The sequence below is a fragment of the Ovis aries genome, chromosome 12 (assembly GCF_016772045.2).
Source record: "Ovis aries strain OAR_USU_Benz2616 breed Rambouillet chromosome 12, ARS-UI_Ramb_v3.0, whole genome shotgun sequence".
NCBI lineage: Eukaryota > Metazoa > Chordata > Mammalia > Artiodactyla > Bovidae > Ovis > Ovis aries.
In genome coordinates, this window is record NC_056065.1 from 22,745,069 (window position 1) to 22,770,688 (window position 25,620).

Sequence of the window (25,620 nt, forward strand, 5' to 3'; positions counted from 1 at the left end):
TCATCAATAAAATAAGTAATAGCACAGAACTACTAACTGGTATTCTTTGTTACTGCATTTACTAATTTTTGGTTTACCTGCCAACTGTTATCTAATGTTTAAGCTGTCAAGTAGGGAAAAAAAAATAATCATAAGCAAAGACTACCTGAAGGATTTAGAGTTCCTCTCCAAGAAAAGCTACCAACAAGTGAAAAGAAACCAATAGATAAAGCATAATATGAGAAGAGATATTTTGAAAATAATTTTTTAACTCTGGTATTTGAAAGCAAAATTATTCTGTGGGGTGATACAGCAATCCTACAGGTAAATGTGATACTCCATTTTGTACTGTTAGGGAAGACTGTTGTGAAGGAATAGAGATATTTTCTATCAGCAGTGTTAGGCGACATCCCACCACCAGAAGCAAATAGCATTAGGTCACTATAATAAGGCAATTATATAGATTAAAAGTAAACTGATATTTCTCCTGGTCTGCATGCTATATATATACACATACACACATATATAGGGACCACTGTGTTCCCAGTACCTAGCAAGGGCCTGGAACATACATGAAATGGATACGTATTTACAGGTGAAATGAATGAATGGTGGTAACCATTACATTCTAGCTTCCTCTACCACCAAAACAGAAGCAGCATCCCTTTCTGGATCTGATATATTTTTCTCACTTCTCTATTCAATTTAAAATTATCCATGATGACCAATCACAACAGCAGTATTTAGATAAAGCATTTGCAAGAAAAATGTAGACAGAAGCACATGACAAGTCAAACAGATAAGTAAAGTAATAAAAATCACTTTCTTCCCATTAGAAGGATGCAGGAAATAGTGGTATGGCTAATTAAACCTGGTTCTGTTTGTTTGGGTTTATATTGGGGTTTTTGTTGTTGCTATTGTTTGGCTGGTATTATGCTGTTGTTGATTGCTTTGACAGCATTTTTCTGCTTCCCTGTAAAACTCTGATGTACTCAGAGAAGAAACCACGTGCAGAGGGTCAGAAAGAAAAGTTTGAAAAGCCATCTAACTTCACCTTGATTGCTACTCCTTACCTGCTTATATTAACATTTCATGCCAGTACTAAATCAGCGTCAGCCTCCTTCTAAACTTACTGTTTCATCCTGTCCTTCCCTGAGGTTTTAAAGTCATCCTTGTTGGTTAAGAGGTTCCTTCCCTCAGCGTCTACTTGGTTAGAATGATCACAGATTTAATTTGTGACTACTCAGTTTAGTTATTTATGCCAGTAAGATTCAGTTTCTCCTCTTAAAGATGTTAAACCTAGCTGACCCAACCTGAGAAACTTACTTCAGTTCAGTTCCCTCAGCTGACAAAGAGAGCAGAAGACAGCTTCTCACACTTGACTAACAACGCCCACTTAGGGCACTGGCCAGCACAGCTTTTTTAAAATTTTATTTATTTAGTCACTGGCTGTGCCAGGTCTTCGTTGCTGCACGGGCTTTTTCTCTAGTTGCAGCGAGCGGGGGCTGCTCTCTAGCTGCGGTGCATGGGCTTCCCACTGTAGCGGCTTCTCTTCTTGCTGGGCACGGGCTCTGGGGCGTGCAGGCTTCAGTGGTTGATCTCAGCCTCTAGAGCAGGGCCTCAATAGTTGTGGCGCAGGAGCTTGGCTGCTCCACATGTGTGGGATCTTCCCAGACCAGGGATCAAACCCGTGTCTCCTGCATTGGCAGGCGGATTCTTTACCACTGAGCAACCAAGAAAGCCTGCTGGCAGAGATTTTTAGGCTACTTAACCCTGAAGGACTATGATTCTAATTATTTGAAGTCTAGAAATCTATTTTTAAACAAGCATTCCACAGGATGGTTAGGATCAGACAAGTTTGAGATGTCTTGACTAGAAGATTTTAAAGTCTTGGGAGTTCCCTGGCAGTCCAGTGGTTATGTTGGACTCTATGCTCCCAATGCAGGGCAGACAGGTTCTATCCCTGGGTGGGAGACTAAGATCCTGTATGTCACACAGCATGGCCAAAAATAAAAAAATTTTGAGTTTTTTTCAGTCTGAAATTGTACACAATTCTCAAAATCTCTGGATCAGTGGTTTCAAATTACTCCAAAGAGTCCAGAGTCTCTTCCTCTGAAGTTGAAGCTTCTGCACTAAGACCAGGGTATTAAGAAAAGGTGTGATATTAGGTATCAAGGCCCGAGTCTTCCCCTGGTCAGCTCCAAAACCCCGGCAGTCAGGCCTTCACACTTCTGGCAGCTTAAAGAAGTTCTTCTGGAAAAACTGCCTAGTCCAAGAGATAAGATAGAAAGTTACTGAATGGAGGCTTTTCAACTAATTGGCCCCACCAGACTACCTTACAGAGGGGTACAGCTGACAAGCCTAGTCTTCTCTCAGGGCTTCTCTCGGTCAATGTGTTAAAGATGAGCAGATAACCAAGGCTCACCAGCCAGGTATCTGAGAAATCCCTTTATTATCAAAGAAAAACCAAAATAAACAACCTGGAGGAAAGAGATGTTACATGAGAAACAAATGCCATTTGATAATATTACAACCATGAAATAGGAACAGGAAGTTATTCTGAAAATTCAGAGCACAAGAGAAATCTTGGAAACAAGAGAGCATGAATGAAAACCTCAACAGAAGCTGATAAGACAGGGCTGAGTACATCTACCAGAAAGGACAGCCAAAAGATGAGATGGAAAATAAGAGAAAAAAGAAACTAGAGAAATAGTCCAAGAGGCCCAACATGTGCTCAAGAAACATTTCAGAGAGAAGACAGACAAAACAGTAGAGAAAAAAAAAAAAAAACAGACTTCAAGAAACTTTCCCAGAACTGAAGGAATGAGTTTTCAGTCTGGAAGCCACATGTTCTTCCAATGCACAGGAGTGAAAACAGACCCAGCCCAGGCGCATCCCTGTGAAATTTCAAAGCGAAGAAGCTGCTCCTGTACACCGTCTCAACAATCCTCATCCCACGCTCCCCTTCACAGGGAGGTACAGAGGATACAGTACAGCAAAGCAAAAAGGCAAGAAGAAGAAAAGGAAGACCCATGAACCAGGTGACCCAGCTCAGAACAGACGCACAGGGAATTTCCGGGATGAGGAGGAAGGACGACCTGTGAAGACGGCGGGGCTTCAGAAGTTAGCGGTTCTCTCATCTGGATCAGATGTGTGCAGCCCCGAAGGCCCTGGCAGAGAAGTCTCCAGAGTGAGAAGATACCTGAGGCGTGTGAACATGCTGGTAGAAAACTTAGACAGCGTGTGCAGAGTCCAAGACAGAATGAGAAATGAAATAAATGAGGGAAACAAAATGAAACAATTAGCCACAAGAAAGCCAACAAGTTATGAGAAAAAGCAGACCACCTAAATTCTCATCTTCCATTGTGATGATGCCTAAAACAAACAAACAAACAAAAATCAAGAAGTAGCAACACACACGTCATTTAGAGATCCGGGCAATTAATACCCGAAAAAACTGTCTGAAAGAGCTGAATGTGATTTATCTAAGGAAAGAAAATGGAAGGAAAGATAGGGGAATATGGTGTTCATGTAACAGACCCTGCAGAATTACTGGCCTGTAGTGAAATGTATTTCTCATATTTGAACCCAAGTGTACATGGGTTATTAATGTAACAAATACCAATGTTAACTTTGCCTGTTAATTTTGCGTGCATTTATTAGTAACTGCAGCAACAGAGAGAACCAATTAATAATTCCCTTATGTATACAAAAACTGACTAAACACAAAAGACTAAATAAAATAAATTCAAGACACATGCGAGACAAGCATCTATTTTTTGAAGCAAGGCATCAGCACAATCAAGCAGCAATACAAATTAAAAAGAAAAAAAGAGAATTTACAGAACACAATCACAGAAACCATAGTTTAAAACATGGCACTTTAATGATTTGCCTTATTATAGTGTCTAAGCATCTGCTTCCAATTAACAAGGTAAATATGCAGTATTCCTCATTTGACTTTTATTCAAGACAGTTTTTTTCTTAAAGCTAGATTCAATAATACACAGGAATTATAATTAACGAACCTCTGATATAATTCAACGAAACATGTAACTTTAAAACTATGTCCTCTAAGTACACAAGGGAATAGGTGAATGGAGTTAGCCAAGTCTTCCCTTTGCCACTAAGAAAACTAGAGGACATGTTATTTTAATCTAGGAATAATGCATTTTCAGTGGGTTTGTATAAGCAAGTCCCTTATATAAATGTGATTGTGCTTCAAAGCTGTATAACATCTCAAGTTATAACATGTAATATGCTAAAAGCTATGTGCTAAATAAGTAAGCCAAATAAAAGCATTAAGTAATACCTTCTTACAGAGAGCTCGCAGCTTGAAAGCAGAAAAATGAAATGCAAAGTGTTCAAAAAAGATTCAAGGAAAAAGCTATTACCATTCCTTAATACTCCAAGTTTGTTTGTTTTGATCATTGTTACTTGTTTGGTATAGTTTATCAGCTTAATGCACGTTACATGTTTAAAAAGTAAAAACATTCCATTTTCCTGAAAATCTGCAAAATTACACTATTCTTCACAAAGTTTTCACTACTATGAGCACACTAATGAATTCTACGTATATTCTATTACTTAGCAGTTAGACAAGAGAAAAGAGGACCAAGAGTCAAAACATGTACCTTTTTGTTAAATGCCCAAATTTTGTCCCATTCCATGTTCACAACTGAACGTGAAGAACCCTAGAAAAACAATTTAAAAAATGGCTTCAAGGGAAAGAAGTATTAACTAGAATATTTTATGTTAAGCAAGCTAGAAAATAAACCCAATCAATAATCACAAGTTTACTTCCACTGGAATATAAAACTTAAGTGTGTACAAACCAATCTGGTTACCCTGAACAGTTAAGCGTCAACAGTCATACACTTCACTGGGTAGAAACACCACAGCTGCCTCTGTCCAACCCTAGCATAGGAGTTTAGGACATTCTCAATTTTCCACTATTATTGGGGTTTATTTTATTTTTTTCAAAAACACTCTGCTCTTGCATTGCAAGGAACAAGCAAGGAGTAGAAAGAACAACAGAAATAAAGACCAAAAGGATATTAAATCCTTTTCAAAGTCCAAACTGAGAAGCTGGAAAAGAAACCGTAACTCACCTGAGCAGCAATAAACTGTTTTAGTCCTTCGACCGTCATCCCTCTTCTCAGCACACCACGAACTGTAGGAAACCGTGGGTCATCCCTGGGAAACAGGCAAGCTTTAAGAACCCAGGAGATGTTTCCAACATGTAGGTACAGAGAGTACAAAATACCTTTCTGAATATTATAGTCAGTTTCTTAAGGATCTGAACTAACAGCCGGTTACAGTAATTAGGCAGAATACTAATTACTAGTCAATTATTACTAAGTAAAATAAATGTACTACTGCAAACAGTAAAAGTACATTTGAAAAAAAGACACAGAGGGGACATCTTCAAATACAGAAAACCCAAGCACTACAACATTCTCATTTGCTTTTCATTTAACAAACATTCAAGGTCTCTATTCTACATATGACCATGAGACACAGATAAGAGACGGTTATTCTGGCATTCATGTCCAAACGCACTTTATAAAGTCTTCTGGGTTGTAAAAAAGATATATGTTGGTTAATTAATATTCTGTAGAGATTTGCAATTTTCAGTTACATTTGCAATAACACCCTTTGTATGGGGCCCAAGGTAAACTTGCCCTTTATCAAATTCTGCTCCAGAGTAATTATCTAAAATTACACATTATTCAATACATACTTAGTATGTGTCACTATTACATGATGCTAACAAAAATACACACATTCTAGTTAATTCAGGTTAAAAAAATATTCTTAGGCTTTTAAGTATGGTGACTCAACTGAACAGATTTCATTCAGAGATTTTCAAACTTTTTCTAGTCCCAAACATGGGCACTCCATGTTTGCAGCATTAAAACAAAAGGGAATACCTGAGAAACTGGATAAAAGAGAAGGACCAGAAACCCAACAGGCATACCCATTTCAACCCCTCCCATTCATCCTCCCCAAACCTCTAAGCAGTTTAAAATTAGTTTTACTTCCTCTCAATTCTAGATAACAGCAAACATACCATCCATCTACTAGTCCTTCATTGACAAACCACGTGAGTTTTCTTTTGGACAGCACTGTGTTGTTGAGATTCAGCCGACTGTATTCCCAAATAAATGGTTTTCTTATGCCCAATGCCTCAATAATCCAGTAGAACTGTTCATCTCTGTCATGGTATTCTGTTGTTCTCAGGGCGTGTGTAACACCTTCAATGCTGTCAACTATGGGGCAGGCAAAATCATATGTCGGATAAACACTAGAAAAAGAGTATTTTTGAAAATCAGTAAAGAATTTTACCCTTTTCATCTTAGACATTATAAGCAACAATACTAAAATATAATTCTTTACGAAATAAGAGTTTCTTAAAACAACAGGTGTTATGAGTCATAATACTCAAAGTACATCAAAATATTTTATCAGATGTTCAGGACAATGAATCAGTTACTCAACATTCAAACAAACAAAAAGGCTAATTTGCAATTTATAAAATAATTGGATATTGCTGCAGTGAATTCTATAATCATATTTCTGTAATAGCCAATGTATACCATGGAAGGAAAGTAATAATTTGAGGAAATTGAGTTTTTCAGTATCTTAAATAAATTCCACACAAGTAAATCTCTAGCTTTAATACCTTCACAATTAAAAATGCATTCAAGAACAGTGTTTTTCCTTCTCTGACAAAGTAAAAGAGAAGAAAATCAGTAGGTAATTCCACTTGAAATGGAACAGTTGTAAAAACAATTTCTGTCTTAAAAAATGTATACAACACACGCATTTTCATTTGAATTTTTTAAGGTATATCACTGCATTATCCCTTCTAATTTTTAAGATACAATTTAATTAAGATGCTACTACACTATGGCTTCAGATTATTTGACACTAAAAATGTACATCCAAATATACTTTTCCAAATGTACTCAGAGTATTTGTTTAGCAAAACAAGGAGTAAATACCCTGTTAAAAATGGACATATAAACACACACACACCCATATATACATGAAGTGTTTGTCTACGTACACATTTGCACCCCCAAGTTTAAAGAAAATCACATTAGGAAACCAGGTAATCATTTACAGTCACCCATCTCTTCAAGAGTTACAATTCAGTATTTGTAAGCAATAGGCAGGAGAAGGCAATGGCACCCCACTCGGGTACTTCTGCCTGGAAAATCCCATGGATGGAGGAGCCTGGTAGGCTGCAGTCCATGGGGTCGTTAACAGTCCGGCACGACTGAATGACTTCACTTTCACTTTTCACTTTCATGCACTGGAGAAGGAAATGGCAACCCACTCCAGTGTCCTTGCCTGGAGAATCCCAGGGATGGGGTCGCACAGAGTCGGACACGACTGAAGCGACTTAGCAGCAGCAGCAGGCTTCTTCAAAGTATAAGAAAATACATTCTGTGCTTATTATATAAATTAATGGCAGGGTGAGGGGCATTTAAAGGAAAAAAAAAAATCTGTTAACCTGAAAACCCACACAGAAAATCAACCGAAAGTAGAAAAAACACATATTTTTTGGTAATGTTCACATTTCTTTAAATTTTCAATTCTATCACATTTACGAATCAACTTACACCTAGCAGAATCAAAGTTTATAACAGGAAAAGAAGTATCTTCATCTAAAAATACACACCATGGTATACCTAATCAGTACATAAAAAGCAACTTTCGGCAAACTCAGGAAACTTTATAGATGGAAACCATCCTAAAATAACCGAGTATAATCTTAATCGACAAGTGAATGACAGCCCAGGAGGCTAGGCTGCCTGCCTTACTGGCCACTTAATCCATGGAAGAACAAAAATCCAGCTCTCTTGACTACTCTGCAGTAACTCCCTACCCCGAGTTTACAGAGAACCTCAAAGCAAAAGCACAGGAAGCTACTGAGCATAACGAAAGCAATACACCTACTTGTATTTATTCCCAGTTCTTGGGTGGGGTTGAATCTTGCAGCGATAAAGTGTCGGGTCCCTCATGCAGCCATTGTTACTACTCATGTCAATTTTTGCTCGCAAACAACAGGACTGACCAAACTGGCTTCCTTTTTTCATTTCTTCCCACATTTGCAGATTCTTCTCCACAGCTATAAAATGAGAGTTATACTACAGTTTACCTAATCAGCACTGCTAATCTGGTTGAAAACAAATTATTTTAACAGTCTTCTAATTTGATACAAAATTTTCACATTCTGACTTTATATTATAAGCACACTCCACTAGTTTAAAAGTACTTAATGGTTCCAGTATCTGATACCAAGTGAAAATGTGTTTGTTTTTTTTTAATAAAGAAGTCCCACAAAACATTTGAATACGCTCTATTTTAGAAGTCAATATATTCCACTAATATAGTAGTGGTGAGGGGTAAGACTGGATGTCTGAGGCCTGAAGGTTTCTCTTATCCAGTTTTTCCACGCTCCCATCCTGACACAACTGGCCAGGCCTCCTCAGATTGAACACTGGGTGTCTGAAGCAGAAGCGTTCTGTTCCTTTGCCACCTCTTGCCCAGAGGACACACTGGTCTGACCCAGCCCAGGGGTTGGTGCTGCAGCCCATGTCCATCTAAAGAACACAATCTGGGCCCAGAGCCTGAGCTAGCGGGCTCCCCAAAAGCACCTTTGGCCATTCCACTGGAAAACAGGCTACTCTTAAAGATTCAGGAAAAAAAAAAAGAGAGATGACAGAAAACAGAGTAACAGAAGTTTATCCCAGGGGGAGAAGATCTCTATATCCCTACTGACTACACAGTCTTATCTATATTAGGACTCATATGCCTCGTATGAGTAAGAAAGAACTGTTCAACGATTCTTCTGTGGAAACTACTGAAGATACAAGGGACACATTACCAACTCTCAAAGAATCAAGTGAGGTCTAAAGTCCAATTGCTAATCATTTTTGAAAATGTAAAGAAACTGTAAAACGGGGAGGTGGGAAAGAAAGACAGACTTCCGTAACAATTTGAATTTACTACTGTATTTCCTAAATGTGACACTCAAGATGTTTTGCAACATAATTACAGAATAAAAATAACCAGACTCAGAAGCTCAGGGATAAGTAATAACCAAGACATACTTTTTTTGTCAAGTGGTATTTCAGACACAGGGTAGCATGAGGCTTACATAGCATCTTCACATGTACAGGCTGACAGGAAGATTTGGGTATGGCTAACATTACCATCAAACATTCTAATTAGAAAGGCTAAATATTTAAATTGAGAGAATCACAGAAAGTTGCAGAAGAAATCATTCACAAGAACTGAACAGCAATGCAAAAGACTACAAAAAAAAAAAAAGACTACAGGTAGCAAGTGAGATGCTGAGACCATACACACTTCACATGCACTTGTGATGCCAGTAAATAACAATGTAAAGATGGCAGAGAAAGGGAAAAGATTTCTAAGAGATGAATTAATGTATGAAACATATTCCCAAATGTGTTTCAAACCAACATCTTTCATTAGAAAAAGAAATTTTCTACTGAAGCGGAATACAAGAAGAATATCAATTAAAATATAGAACACTAAATGCGCCTTACAGTTTTTTCTATGTTTGGATTCTATCCTCTGCTCACGCTCCGCTTTCATCTGCTCGGCAGGAGTATCGTCGACATAAGCCTTCCCCTCCTGAATTAGCTTTTCTGCATATTTCATTATAGTTTCAAAATGATCCGAGGTGTAAGTAAATTGATCTGGTTTGATATGCAACATTGCAACATCCTCCAAAATAACCTGCAGTAAGAATCCAAAATAATCCCCAGTTTATCTTTTGTTATTTTCTTGTGTATTTTCAATCCTTGATACTGCATTTGGACAAATGTAATAATACACCATCAGTCTTACACAGCCTGAAAATGGTTGTGGAAGTTGTATATTAGACCAGAAAAGAAAAAGGAAAAAAAAAAAAAAGAGAGAGAGAGGGAGAGAGAAATTTGTTATACTAGCCTCCAAGTTTTCAGCTGAGAAAGCTGATCTCATGGTGCTTTCCATTTATTCTGAAAAAGCTGATTATTATTGGCTGTGCTGACAATTATTCGTCCTCTCTTTAAATAGAAATACAACAACAACAAAAAATAAATAAATAAAATAAATAAATAGAAATACAGTGCTTCTAAATAGACGATGTAAGAGGCTAGGAAACCATCACATTTTCCAATACCTACTTAGTGTTTGCTTGTTTATAAAATTATATAACAAAAAGGAAATCTGACTCTAGGAACCAATTCATTTAAGAAACTGATACTTGTAAGAAAATGTAGCACTTAAATAAACTTTGTAACAGTTGAAGAGAAAAAAGATAAATTGAAGTTTTTTCATATGGGAACTGAGTAACTCTTGGTTTAAGTCTCAGACAAATATATATTTTTACAGAAGAGCAAAAGAAGTTATGAGAACAAGATTTATTTTCACACCATGAAGGTATCAGGTCACCCTCTAATTTTAATTAACTTTACCGACAAAGGGTCATTAGTACACGTTTAATTACCTTCTCAAAATCTTCCTTTTCTTTTTCGGGATTTGTGTCATCGAATCTCATGATCAGTTTCCCTTTAAAGTTGACCTGGTAGTGCTGGTTCAGGAGAGCAGCTTTTGCGTGCCCGATGTGCAAGTAACTGCAGCAGAAACAGTTACAGGGAGACTTAGTAACAGGCTTCAACGACATTCCTAAACTTCACCTTTTCGAGGAGAGGAGAACTAAACAAAAACCCTTCTAGTTGGTATTCCAGTCTTATGTTAGTAGCTAACAAGAAATACTGTAATAGAAAATCTGACCCTGAGGAAGGAAAAAAAAAAAAAACCTACAACATTTAGTAAATTACTGTAAGACACAACTTCGTATGTAAAAAAAAAATCACAAAGGAGCAAGTTATTTGCAAACATCAAACCTTAAGGCTAATCTCCATGTTCCTTCTTTACTGAGGAACAAAAGGTAATTTAGTTACGGGAAAACTGCTTATGCCACCCGGCAGTATGTCTCTTTAATAAGACCTGATGCGATCGAAAACTGGACACCCGCTCTCCACACAGAAGACAGAGGCCCCTGAGGATGCCACCGTTGCTCTGATAATTAAATAGAAGAGCACATGAAAATTAGGAAGCCTCAGGAAAGCCATTTTACTTTTCTAGGCTTCTGTTTTCTCAGAACCCAAAACAAAAAGACTTTAACTAAATGATCTTAAAGGTTTCATCCAGTACCAACATTCCACAGATCACAATCTATGAAAACACTTTCTACTCTATGGGCAGTTGACCATTACATAGAATAAAATAAATAAGAGGCATGGCTAATAATATCACATATCAACATCCTCCTCTTCAGTGAAGTGGGCAATAGCAACATTCTACACCACTACTGTTGGAAATAGACTTTTCATCAGTAACAGCAGCCACAACTGCACCATTCCAAGTCACCTAATTTCATGCACACCTCTGATCTCAGCTGATGTCAAGAGAGGAGGGAAAAGTACAACCACTTGTATGCCTTTATATCATTTGTAAAATCAATCATTTTTGAAGATACTCATGCAGCATTCTAGATCAATGATTCAATGTTAAAGGGTTTATATGCACAGGTTAACACAGACAAGGACAATGCTTTGCATTCAAAACTCTCTGCATAAAATAAACCACCAAAGTGGCAGCCCAGATAAGACCCTAGAAGAGAAAAAGGACATTAGGGAAAAACTAATGAAATACAACAAAGTATGGAGTTTACGTTAACAATATATCAAAATTGGTTCATTAATTTTGACGAAGGTAATGAAAAATGTTAACATTAGAGAAAATTGAGTACAGGTACAAGGGAACTTTTTTTAAACTATTTCTATAATATTTCTATAAATCTAAAACTATTTCCAAACTTAAAGTTTATTAAAAACAAAACAAAGGAATGTGAGTTCTGAAAATGAAACAGAAATACTTTGTGCAGTTTTCACTGAAAGTGTTACACCCCATAACATGTTATGAAGAGAAAGAAAAAGACTAATAATCAGTAACTACTAACTGACAGTTAATGTGCTTTACATACAATCTTAAAAGAAGTAATGAAATCAAACTATTTACTTAAGGATAGTATTTCTGAATCTGAAATGTGTGCAATTCTAACCTGCAAAAAAGCAAACAGGACTATGAAATATTCATAAGACCACTATCTCGCTCAACAGACAACCTGAGAGGTAAAGAAAATAAGCTCCATGCTGCATTTAGTGAGTACTGATGCTATATTGGGCTTTTCCCACACAGGCATGTAATTTTAGTCATATGGACTCTAGAGTCAGACAGCGTAGGTTTGGATTTAGCAAGCTGCTAAAATGCTGTATGAATCAGTTTCTTACACCATTTGTAAAACTGGAGATAACAACAGTGCCTTCCTCACAGGGCTGACACGATTAAATAAGTTACTACATGTAAAGTGTTTGCTAGGTATCTGCACATAACAGGTGCTATCTATCTGTGTGTTAGATAGGAATACAAATAAAAGGCAAAATTCAAGCCTTCTGGCCTTTCATGAATGACACAGGAAAAAACAAAGATGAAAAACCTAATTGAAGACAATTTGTTTTGCAGTGTAAAGGGATATAATCAAGATTTTGAATGTTTCTAAACCTGAACACTGACTTATATTCCAAACCCCCAAACTGTATTCAGCTGATGTAATTCAGAATAAATGTATTTTATATAGTAAATAATAAAATGCAGAGCTCATGACTCCAAGAAGTGACAGAAAATATTAAAAAACTCAAAAGGTACAAATGTTCAAATAGCATAACTATGGCTAAAAAACTAACTTTTATCACACCACTCAAGTCACCACCCAATAGACAACCATGACCCCTCACACCAAGAACACAAGGGCAGGATATTGGATGGTAGGGACCCAGGACGTTTGAGGGAATTAAACAATGTAAAATAAGGACTATTTATGACTGACTCCACCGGTCAGTCATTTAATGATCCAGTCTGTTCCAGAACCATTATCTGCCTTTCATCTCCTTCTGACTTATCCTTTATTCACCACCTAAATCAGCAAAGGGAAACTGTGGAATTGTAAAACTGGTTTTGCTATTAATGACACGTATGAAATAGTTTGGGAAGAACTACAGTAAGAACAGCTAAAATAGAACCGTTTCGTTATCTGCCACTTCCTTTTGTCTACATACTGCATTTGGCACAGATGGGTAAGAACTAGGTTATAGAATGCAAAATCTCAAATTAAACAAAATGTCGGGGCGGGGGGGAACCCATCTGATTTATAAAACATGGCACAATATTTTCTCAGTGGCTAAGTTTCTGAGGCTAACTGCTTTGACTGTGTGTGTGTGCTTAGTCACTCGGTTGTGTCTGACTGTTTGCAACCCTTTGGACTGTAGCCTACCAGGCTCCTCTGTCCATAGGGTTTTCCAGGCAAGAATGCTGGAGTGGGTTGTCATTTCCTTCTCCAGGGGATCTTCCTGATCCAGGAATCGAACCCGAGTTTCCTGTTTCTCCTGCACTGCAGGCAGATTCTTCACCAGCTGAGCCATTGGAGATTCCCAAGTGCTTTAATAAAAGGCCTTTTATTATATTAGCATCACTGGCCCTGTTCTTTCACAAAGCTTGTCCAGCATGGTTCACAGAGGCTGACACACGTGCAAAGGCAGACATCCTTCAGCCTTAGGGGGTGCTGGGCAAGGACCCAGGCAGACCCACACCAGTGGCTCCAGCCAGAACAGCCTTTGCCCTAACCAGCTAGTCATATATTATTATTTTCCATGACTGCCAAGAGTGAAAAGGGTTTTGCCTACTAATAGTAGAAAGAAATGAGTAAGACTGGCTTTTCAGGATTCCACCTGCTTTATTTGGGAAAAAAATAACTTAAATTTACCATAACTTCTGATAACTGAAAGGAATGCTGAGAGTACAAATACAAACCCTTATTAAAGGACATCCCCCAAAATCTCAAAATGTAAATAAAACTTCCCTATTAATGGATATTTTTCTACTTACAATTAAAATTCTGCCTGGAATGAAATTAAAATGCTATCTCTCCTACTGATTTAATAAGCTAAAACTACAAATTTTTAGAAATTAAGTATCAATAATTTAACAACCATTAAGATATTTAGAATTTTAACTCCTGAAATTAAAAATCTTACTAGTTTTCTTCTACATATTAACCTATTGATTTATAAAATATTTGGTAATTGTCTTAAAGCTTTTCTACTAAATGAATCCAATTGTAAGTTATATTTGCTTACCCACTAGCCTCTGGAGGAAATCTGACTGTAACCTTCCCCATCTCAGCACCTGGAAGCTCAACAAATTTCCCAACATCTTGCTTTTTCTCAGGAACCTGAAAAGCAAAACAATAAAAACAGTTACATGGTTAAATGTTTAAGAATAAATTTACTGAATATCAGTACCTACTATGCACCAAGTATGGTTATGAGGAAAAATTGACTAGATTATTGTCCCCACACTTGAAGACTCAAAATCAGCTGAAGTCAACGAACAGCATTTAAAGTCATCAGGAAAATGCTTAAAAGGAGGCACGAACCAAGGTGGACCTCAAAAAATAAGTGGAAGTGTATCAGATGGAGAGTGTACAAGGGAAGTCATTCTAAGGGAAGGAGTAACAGAACAGGTAAGACTCAAAGGGAGGGAGAGCTGTGCAATGTTAGGAACGCATGTCGGGTGGGCAGGCAAGACACTAGAGAGTCGACTAAGTCCAAACCTGAAGGTCCTTATAATGCTGACTTTTATGTTTCAGGCAATGGGGAATCGTCAGAGGTACAGAACTACTTATCTGTATTTTCTAAAACGATACCTGGGACAGTGCAAAGGCTCAACCAGAAAAAAAGAGACTAAAGAAAAAAGTTCAGTGATGAGCCTACGGTCTTAAAACACGCAGAGGGTAATGAGGTGTCAATAAAAATCGACAGCTGGAGACAGAAAAATCAATCTCTAGATAGGAGAAGTAATAACAGAGCTTGTTGACTAATTAGAGGTGGACAGTGGTGAAAGCAGAATGAGGATTTTTAGCAGAACAACTGAGATGACTCTAGCGTCTTTATACAAGCAAGCAGTAGTTTTCAAATTTTACAGCATCAGAAAACCTTGAAAAATTAACTTGACTACACACGCGTAGTATGTAAAATAGATCAAACCGGAGCAACTGTAGCTGGAGAAGAGGACCTTTTTCTACTGTTCTCTATGTTACATCTTCCTACAGAATAAACAAAAAGGCTCTACAGAAGCTCAGGACTCAATGGTCACAATGGTTCAAAAATCAGAGAACAGAAGATATGGGAGGAAGAAAAGATGGTAGAGCTATAAAATAGTGAGATTTTAGTAACATGGACTTTGGATTTCCAAAGGAACACACACTGGATGATCACAATCTTCTAGAAATATAATTATGAAATTAAAGCTTAATATAGTCAAACAGGTGAAGACAAGGCAAGATTCAACAGCAGATTCTTCCAAGAAGATCCTTTTTAATTGATGGGGGTGGGGAAACTATGAACATAATTTTCTTCTCAGATTTAGGATCTCAGGCAGATAAGATGTCAGCATTAAAAAAATGTTTTTTAAGGCTTACCACTTTTGCTTTGGTTGCTGAAACATTCCACTTGGTACCTACTGACTGGAAGGCCTGCTGGGCTTCAAGAAAGCCAAACCACCGTTTTACATGAACTGGAGCTTTGTTCTGTCCCAACTGTTCCTGCCACGCAGCATTTCCTATTAGCAAACGTAAGTTTAAAAGCACTCAATATATCAGAAAAATCAAAAGGAAAGTTCTAGTCATGGTTAATTTAAGTAAATGAGATGGTTTAAAGCTATGCTTCTATAATGAAATTTTAAAAATCTGGGTATACATGGCAATGATTTCTAATACTTGGCATATTTTAAGAATTCACAAAAATTAATTAAAATTTTTTTTTTCATTTTAATTCACTAAGGTGAATCCTAAATCCTGCCTTCACCACTGCCACACACACACACACACACACACACACACTAGGCCAATGTTACATTCCATAATTAAGAAAAGCTTAGAGTGTATCAACTACAGGAAAAAAAAAAAAAATCAACATCAAGAAGTAGCTCTTTTCTTCAGATGTAGTATCAAAAATGGTACTGAAGGAGTTTATGCAACTCTTTAGCATCACACAGCTGCCTCCATAAGATACTATCTTCCGTTTATGAATATTAATTCAAAAATCAAAGTAGATAAAAATGTCATAAACCTATAGATGAAAAGTTGTAACTAGAAAAGTCCTTCATTTTAAGTTGCTTGTTATTATAACAGTTTAATTTAGAGAAAAGTTTAAGCCACCAAAAAAGTACAGAGAAGGAGTTACCCAGCAGTCTGCACATTCACTGCCAAGAGCACAGGTTCAATATCCCTGGTTTGGGAACTGAGATCCCACAAGTCACAGGGCACAGTCAAAAAAAAACGAGAATATTAAACAAAAAAAATCCTCATATAACCCAAATTTGAAAAGTAAAAGTGAAGTCGCTCAGTCGTGTCTGACTCTTTAAAGAATGATAAAACATTCTAGCATATTTGCTGCATCTGCAGTTTTTCTTTTTTTCTTTTAAATAAACCAGGAAAATTCAAGCCCTCTTTCTATCTCTCAATCAATCCCATATTCTGATCTGTTGAAAACTACTCATAGAGGATGGAAAAAGTGATCTCTCAGAGAGACAATTCCAGCTCACCCCCCTCACCCACATTCTGAGCAATCAGAGGCAAAGCAACTGGAGTCAAGCAATGGCTGGGGCAGGAGAGATGCTGACCTAAACGATGAGGAACAAGGACAGTTCCAAAGGCAAGAGAGGGGCTGCAGGCAGCAAGATAGTGCCAACCTCCACAGACAGCAGGGGATGGGGAATTCTTGCAACTGGCTAGGAAGAAAGCAGCCAGGGAGGTCACTCCTTCATCAGAAAATCCTAAGTGACTACCACCAGGTAGACAAGATAGATGTTCACATACACAGAAATATGTGTACTCCTGACCCAGCAAAATATTAAATAATTTAAACAGAAATTCTTCAAGAATTACTGATACCTTTTAGGGTGGCCCAAACACATAAATCTGCTAAGCTCAAGGAGTTTCCAACTAAGTATGTTCTCAGAGACAGACAATGATTGAGCTCGTTGACTGCAGAAGTAAACAAATCACAAGAAGACAATTTCGTGGCACTGAACTCCAACCAGTGATCAATCTGTGAAAAGAAATGCATCCCAGGGTTTAGACTTAAACAAATAAGCAAACAAACAACTTCAGTGAGAAACGTGCCTATCTTATCTCAATCAAAGAATTTACCATTACGTGGATTTGACTGTGATTGTCTGCAGGCATCTAAACTGGCACTTAAACACATATTGTGCTATCTTCCTATGTTTTCTCTTTTTCCCCTGAGGAGTGTGAAGAGGCACTTCAGGGAAGAAAAAGGAAAATGAGAACTGGAAGCAGGAAGGAATAACAAGCCTGACCAAACTCAACAAATGGTACCCAGCCAAACATACTTATCCACTTGCAGAATTTTAAAGTAAATACTTGGAAACTATTCTTTGTATTTTGAATTTTATAAGATCTACGAAAGTTAGAGCTGAATGCAAACAGGAAAAAAAAAAAGACATCTCATGTGCCATACTGAAAGATAATCTGCTATTGCTATAGTTAACTAAATAAGCTGTATACTTAAAAAGGAAAATGTGTATGACCCTGGGCCCGTGTAACTTTTCAAGGCCTGCTCCCCCATTTGTAAAGTAAGAAAGCTATGTAAGATAACCTATGCAGTCACATCCAGCTATGAAATTCTAGGACTCCAGGAAGAGGAAGACAGAACTAAGTGACCCAAAAGGACAGCTAGTACGGGTGTGAAAGTAGAAACTTAGGAGCAAAGACTTTCTTTCTGAAAATAAAGTCAGATGAGAAGTCCTAACTTGGTCTATGATTAATACGCTGTTACTATCCAATACCCTTAAACAGAGTAATAGTCCAAAAAATCGGAAGCCTAAACCAAACCAAACCAAACCAAAACACACCCAAGGAAATGTTCCTTCCTTACCTCAGTATGTTCCAACAAGTTAGAGCCATAGAGCCCTGCTGTAGTTGCAATTCTAGCCAAGTAGCGAAGTATGGAGTTTATGTCCGTGAACACCACATTTCTGGAATATAAGCATGAGATAAAATATCACTGTGGCTCTAACAAATCAGTAAGTCATGAGACATGTGAAAAATGTAAAAACAGAAATCTTATATATAGCAAGTATTTTCTACTATAATGAAAAAAATAGATTTAGTTGGTTCTAAATTCTATCAAACACTAATTTGTTTCGAGATGTTCAGCTAAATAAAATAATTCACTTCAGTGAATTCACTATCTATATGGTGTTTTGTTGGTTTTTTTTCATTAATCATTTATTCTACTTTTGGTTACACTGGGTCTTTGTTGCTGTGAGTGGACTTTCTCTAGCTGCGGTGAGCAGGGACTCCTCTTCGTTGTGGTGCAGTCTTCTCAATGAGGTGGCTTCTCTTGTAGAGCACAGGTTCCAGGCATGCAGGCTTCAGCAGTTGTCACATTCAGGCTCAGTACTTGTGGCGCACGGGCTTAGCTGCTCCTCAGCATGTGGAATCTTCCCAGACCAGAGACTGAACCCCAGTCTCCTGCGTCTGCAGGCAGATTCTCGTCCATTGCACCACCAGGGAAGTCCTCTATATGATGTTTGATCCTTCTCACTATTAGTTTCTACATGTCTATTCAGTGGTGAAAATATAAAAATACAATTGGGATATCAAGAATAAAGTGATTTAAAATAAATAAAGGCAATGAAGCCAAGGATATGCTGTCATAAAGAAGCTAGTTGATCAAACCTCACCAAAACTGTCGCGTAAAACGTTTAAAAAGACACAGACACAAACTCATCAGGAAAAAGAGATGAGGTAGGAGAGACAACAGCAATAAATTTTCAGAAGCTAGAAAGCAGATGGAGTTACCAGGCCTGAAAAAACTGAATCTTAACTGGACAATGGACAAAGCTGAAAACCAATCCAATCTAAACTTCAGGATCCTCAAAAGACTTACAAATCAATAAAACCAGGGACTAAAGGAGGCTTGGTTAAAAGTCTACTTAAAACTTACCCAGAAATACAGATACCTCTAACCCCTATTCTTTACAGCTTGGCTACTCCTCTTACCCAGTCCTGGCAAAAACTGGAGCTTTATTCTCTAAAGACGAAAAGAGACGGTCTCTCAATCTGGGGGCAATGTGGCATGATGGCAAGCTGGGTGACAGAGCTAACAAGAGAATAAACGTACACTGGATGCTGAGATTCTCAGCCTTCTTCCCACCCTCAGCTTCCAAAATATGCTGGCCCCAGCCCATCCTCACCTTCCAAACAGGACACTGGAAGTCTTCTCTGCACAATCTGATCTACCCAGGAGGAAAAGAACCAAGGATACTAACACCAGAAGTTCCTTCAAATGAAAAGTTGTTCAGATTACCCAGAGTGAAGCTCACAAATGACAAGCCCACCTTGGAGTTCAGAACTTTGGAGTCTAAAACTCCCAGTCAAAATCTTAGAAAACCATCAAGAGTTACCAAACATTTAAAGAAAGCCTGTAACTCAAAAGATAGTGATCAAAATAAACACACACATGTAAAGCGAACAAATCAAGGAAAAGAAAAGTTTAAAAGTGAATACATAAATTTCCTCTGAGCAATGAAAAAACATGATTATGTTTGTAATCATAAAATAAGAACAGGATGCTTTACCTAGATAGTAAGTAACAGAACTCTCAGATACGAAAAATACAACAGTAAAAAGGAAAACTCAATAGAAAAATGAGATAATAAAGTTGAAGACCTCTCCAGAAAGTGAAAAAAAATGGGGGGAAAAAAATGGAAAATGAAGGTGATCCTTGAAGAAAGTAAGACTAATCCAAACATACACATAAAGAACAGAAAATAGAAAGTTATCAAAGAAAAAATTTTCTAATCCCCAAAAGAGGATTTCTAAGTTTCCATATTAGAGGGAGCAGGCAAGCACCCAGTAGAACAGATGAAGAATGGACTCACACTAAAGCATATTATCATGAAATTTCTGAATACTGGATCCTAACAGAAGATGCCCACAAGCTTCCTCAAGTCCCACAGAAAACATAGGGATCAGAAAGGTTTCAGAAGAGAACAAGGCAAACAACCATTCCACGGAAAAGTAAAAATTGTACACGAGAAGCAATCATGGTATATAGCTCAGCAGTGGCTCCAACTTACAGGATCCTCCCAGTATAAACACTACGAAGTGATCTAATCAACGTTCTGATGCAACTACAATGGGAGGAAGGAGGTCAGGGGGAGAAGGAGGGTGTGTCTGAGTGGATGTTTTCTGTATGCTGCCTTTTCTCCAATACAAGTCTTTCTGTCAGTTCATTACAGACCACTTAAACCATTTCCATATCTGTACCCTGCTTGAGAATACCCTTGAAGCCTGCTTTCAACCTGGTTCAAGTGCCACGATCTGGCAAAGATTCCTTAAAAGAATCTGAAACCTGGTTGTATCTATGTCTCAGTTTTCCTAAACAAGAGAATTATTTCCCTTCCGTTTCAATTCTTTTCAGTGAGTTCCAAAAGAAAGAGGTAAATCCAAGGGCATGCCATCTTCCACATACCTGAGATGCAAATAATCCATCTTAATCAAGAATATACAATATAAAAAAAAAGAATATACAGTATACCTTCATTATAGAAAATTTTGAAAACACAGAGAAGTAAAAAGGAAAAGACACCCCACAACTCTAAAACTCAGAAATACTATTAAAGGTGTTGCATACTTTTCAGTTTTTTTCTTTGGCGATATATACTTTCACATTTATTTCTTGCTTTTTTATTAACATTAGACTATGAACATATCCACATTAGAAATTCTTTGTAAGTCTTTTTTCACAGATGTCTAATACTCTATGCTGTGGACTTATCAAATTTATTTCCCCTTATTAATTTTATTAAACTTCTAATTCTCCACCAGAATTACAAAAGAATTAAAACACATGTACATATACCTTTCTGTACATTTCCAGTTTCTTTTAGACAGATTATACATGTGATCAGATACTTTGCCGACAAATATAAGTCTCTGGATATTAATTTTTTTTACATTTACTTAATTGGAGAATAATTGCTTTACAATGCTGTGCTGGTTGGATATAATTCTTCTTGAATAAGAAAGAAAAGTATGTTCCTTTTTAGGGGTAGTCTACCAGTCAGCAAGTAAAACAAGCATGCAACATTTAACTCTAAACATTTAAAAAATGCTGCTGAGTACCCAAAGCAAAGATACACTTACTCAGATACATGAAGAATATTCTCTTTCCCTTCTTCAACAGAAATGCTGACGTTGTCTTTCACATGTTCCACTGCCAACAAAGCTCCTAAAAATAATGAGATGAAAAGACTTCTTTATAAACAGTGCAGTATTTAAAACCTGAATCATAAAGCAATAAGGATGAGTCAACAAAACAATGTTAAGTACTGTGAGGAGTAAATTTTTTCCCCAGTAGTCTGCAGATGCAAAGTATGGCCTTCTGGTCTTAAAGAAGTAACAAACCAGAAACCATTCCCTGGCATAATCCAACCGCTTTTGAAAATGCTCAGTGTCCAGCTAGGGACACGGAAATGAACCTTTCCCTCCCTCAGGAGAAAAGAATAAATTAGAATAGTACTTTGTATAAAAGCTATCCTTGAAAGCATTAGAGGTTACTATATGGCAGGGACTGTGCTATGTGCCTTACCTTCATTAACACTTTTAATCTTTGGAGTAACCTTAAGAGGTAGGCACCTTTACCTCTGTTTTATAGACAAAGAAACTGAGGTGTGGAGGGGTTAAACAACTAGCTCAAAGCCCTTGAGTAAATATGTAGCTGTCAGGCTTTGAATGCAGGTCTAATGCAGGCCAGAACTCAAATTTAAGAAGTGTCATCTGTCTCTCAGCATATCATAAAGTTTACTAAATATTCATTAATCCTTTGTCCTTAATTTATCAAAGACAGACAACTGGCACCCAGATACTGGTTTCTAAATACCACGGTCCACTGGGGACAGGGCTGTGCTAGAGAAGGTATAAAACAAACTTGGAAAATTTCACTGTGCTGGAAACCAAGAAGTACTCAAAGAATGGTAAGAGATATGCCAAAAGGACCCACTGGCCAGCTCAGAGGGGCTCCCACTGGCAAACAGGGCCAATTTAACCACTAAAGTAAAAAATCTAAGTTTTAGAGTATCCATAGCAAAGAATCCTACACAGCAGAATTTTTTAATGATCTATTACAAGCAACAAGATAGATGAATCTCAAAAAATTATCCTATGCACAAAATAATTTGACATGACCCAACGTATATGAACTCTGGAGAAGGGAATTACACCCCACTCCAGTATTCTTGCCTGGAGAATCCCATGGACAGAGGCACCTGGCAGGCTATAGTCCACGGGGTCGCAAAGAGTCAGAGACAACTGAGCGACCAGCACACACACAAAGTATATGAAGTTCTATGAGGATATTTTCTGAAGTGAGGGAAATATTTCACTTCATAACTGTGGTGGTTACACATTATACATATCTGTCAATCAATTTATAACTTAAAACTGGTGAACTTTAGGCAATTCACCAAAAAAAAAAAAAAAAGAACTCAATAAAACTAATTTTGAAAATAAAAACGCTCAATTGAAAATGATGCAAAGCTAGCCAATTGTACAAAGTTAATTTTGAGACAGCCAGGGGAAACTGAAAAAGAACTGAATGTTACATAATAAAAAGAAATTATTTTAAAAAAAAGAAATTGATAATGTGAAGAAAAGTGAAAATGAAAAATGATATGGAGTATAACCTATTGAGTATATTTTCCTATATATTTTTTTTTAATGAGAAAAAGATCTCACACACACACAAAAATTTCCAAGTAATACATGAAGAAGTAGCAGAATGGAAGATCACCATCTGGCGTCATCTTACTAATAATCAAGTTGGGGAGGAAGCACTAGTGGATGCTGAAACCAGTGGGTGAAGGTTTGATGTGGAGTAGAATGTTTACCTGGTCCCAGAGCATCTCCCCACAAAAAGCTTGTTTGCACAAGGGAAAACTCTATAGTGAGGAAAGCTGTCAGAAACCACCTTAAGTACTCAAGATTAGATCACATCATTAATGGGAAAAAACTCAGGCACTAATCAATGGGTTGCAGTGAAGAACAACGAATCATTTCTGTGCTACTTCTGCCAAAGACGCGGAGCCTCAGTCTAGTCATGAGAAGCCTCGAGAAACAACCTTGACATTCTTCAAGTAAGTATAATCTCCATGGAGGTCAAACCCATGAAAGCAAGACTAGAAAACCATTCCAGGTTGAAAGAAACTGGGCAGACGTGACAAGCAGGCACACAGCATGACCCTAGATTCTGATCCTTGAGCTACAGAGGTAACACAGGAACAATCAGTGTAGGAATCTGAATGGATCTGCGCATTAGATGAGAGAATTGTATCGAGTATTTCCTGATTTTTATGGCCTTGTGAGGTCACAATGAGCTTTCTTACTTGAGAGAGATGCACTTTGGTGTATTCTGGGGTGTCGAAGCAGTATTATCTGCAGTATGTTCTTCAAAGGCATTAGAGAAAAAAAGGTTCCCTGTTCTAGTCTTGTACTTTTTTAAGTCTAAAATTATATTAGCATTAAAAAAAAAAGATGGTAAATGCATATAAAATAGAGAAATTCTCACAATGCAACGTTTTTCTAAATGTTTCATCTAATGTTACTGATTAAAGACAAAATGTACTCGAATTAAACAACTAGAACAATAAAATCAAAAACAAAAAAGATGAAGAAAAGCAAATAGAACTATATATCCTATAATTGGTCTATAATTCATAAGGACAACAAAAATTTTCAAGACCCTCCTTCCAGAATACTGAAGATATGGTTCTCAAATTCATAATTTACTAAGGAAACAGGTCTATCATCTTCATGGTGCTTTTCTAAGTGACATGAGTTAAAACTAGCTATTTATTAAAAATCTACAGTGTGTCAGGAACCTGACCTACAGTTTTCATTGATTTTGGCCATCAACAGTAAGTAGAAGACATTATTCCTTGTTTCTTAAACAAGGAAGCTGTGAAGATGCCAAACAAGGAACTTGCCAAGGTTCCACAACTAGCAAATGGCAGGCAGGATGGACCCAGATCTCCAGGAACCAAATGTCTTTGCTCTTAACCATGAGGTCACACTGTCTAGCGCTTTTCAACTGCAGAATCAAACCCATTTCTTTTATTAGAGTTTATTGATTTTTGTGTAAGGCTAGCCCATAATTACTGGAACCAATATGCTAAAACACCATTTAAAAAATAATTTTAAACAACATTCAATTGTGCTTTTTGTTCCAAAAGGCTCAAAACACCCTGTAACGAGAATGTACTATACTTAGTACATCAGTACTAAGTGCATCAGCCCGATGTGGCCGACTATATCTGGGCCTTTCAAATATTAGAAAAGTACTTGCGTGTCTATATTAAGAAATGCATTAACAATAAAAGCTCAATAAACTGATCAAATTATTCTGTGTAATTTCTCAAAGCAATTTTAAAAAATAGCTGAAAGTCTAAGCTATCTACCCACAGTAACCCTAGCCACGTTAAATAAGCAATTCCAAATCGAATTTAAGATGTATCAGGAAGATGGCAAGTCCCACCCTTGCTCTGACATTTACTACATCCATCGGGTGTGTAGTAAAGCAACCCCATCAGGCTGCAGTGTACTTGGGTGTTCCAGCAATTACCCTGCCACCTTTAATTACTATAAGCGCAACCACGGTTAAAATTTTAAATGCTTCTATGATCATCTTCCTCGTTTCCTTTGAACCCAGTGAAACGTGAAGAAAACTTGAGTTAATGGAACTAACAAGCTTTTCTGAGAACGAAGGAAGGGAGGTAAATAAAGATAAGTGGAGTTGGAGGAAAGCGCTAAAAGAGAGGGAACGAAGTACTAGGATTTTAAGTTTTAAAAATGTTATGTCTACGTCCTGCTCTTGGTATCCAGGGGACATTATTGCTAAAAGGGAGAGAAGAGTAAGCTAGGAGTCATCTTTCTGGGGGAGAAGGTCCGAAGCTGAGCCCCATGTCGCCTTGCTCACGCCGCGCCCACCTCCACGCCCAGAAAGGTCTTCAGGAGCAAATCCACCCACCAGGGACCGAGGGCGAGGGGTGCAGAGCCCACCGCGTGTACATTTCCGGGGAGACAGGCAGGCCTAACCTCCCAGACCAGGACCGCCACTGCGCCAAGCCCGGGCGCGGCGACCTTCCCCGCCCCGCTCCCTCCCCCGGCTGATGCAACCCACACAGGTCTGCGGCCGCGGCCCCTTACCTAGCGGAGGGTCTCCCGAATTCACAGTCAGACAGAGCGTCGCCATCTGCACCGGTCCGCCGGTCTACCTGTCAGCGCGCCTGCCCGGCCACCTGAAACACAACCGACTGCCCAAAGCAAGAAGCTGCAACGTGGTGTGCGCCGACTTGACGCTGCCGCAACCCTCGCCCCTCCCCCGCGCCGCGGCCGGCGTCTTGCCG

At 37.9% G+C, this 25,620-nt stretch overlaps 1 protein-coding gene across 2 annotated transcripts in view; it reads right to left on the minus strand.

The window, feature by feature from the left end:
• The window catches only part of EPRS1 (glutamyl-prolyl-tRNA synthetase 1), a 64,604-nt gene extending 39,018 nt beyond the window's left edge, over window positions 1-25,586 (minus strand). Inside the window, exons 1-13 of one of the 2 annotated variants that reach the window (XM_042257086.1) lie at window positions 25,421-25,586; window positions 21,365-21,449; window positions 18,087-18,186; window positions 17,081-17,237; window positions 15,608-15,747; window positions 14,265-14,359; window positions 10,514-10,640; window positions 9,567-9,759; window positions 7,948-8,119; window positions 6,053-6,286; window positions 5,091-5,175; window positions 4,614-4,673; window positions 4,292-4,312 (exon numbers count right to left, since the gene is read on the minus strand). In XM_042257086.1, coding sequence (XP_042113020.1) covers window positions 4,292-4,312; window positions 4,614-4,673; window positions 5,091-5,175; window positions 6,053-6,286; window positions 7,948-8,119; window positions 9,567-9,759; window positions 10,514-10,640; window positions 14,265-14,359; window positions 15,608-15,747; window positions 17,081-17,237; window positions 18,087-18,186; window positions 21,365-21,449; window positions 25,421-25,466 — 1,515 coding nt within the window. In that variant the 5' untranslated portion in view covers window positions 25,467-25,586. The remainder of the gene's footprint in view (window positions 1-4,291; window positions 4,313-4,613; window positions 4,674-5,090; window positions 5,176-6,052; window positions 6,287-7,947; window positions 8,120-9,566; window positions 9,760-10,513; window positions 10,641-14,264; window positions 14,360-15,607; window positions 15,748-17,080; window positions 17,238-18,086; window positions 18,187-21,364; window positions 21,450-25,420) is intronic. The other variant, XM_004013603.5, reaches the window with a different exon arrangement.
• Between the last annotated feature and the right edge of the window lie 34 nt (window positions 25,587-25,620).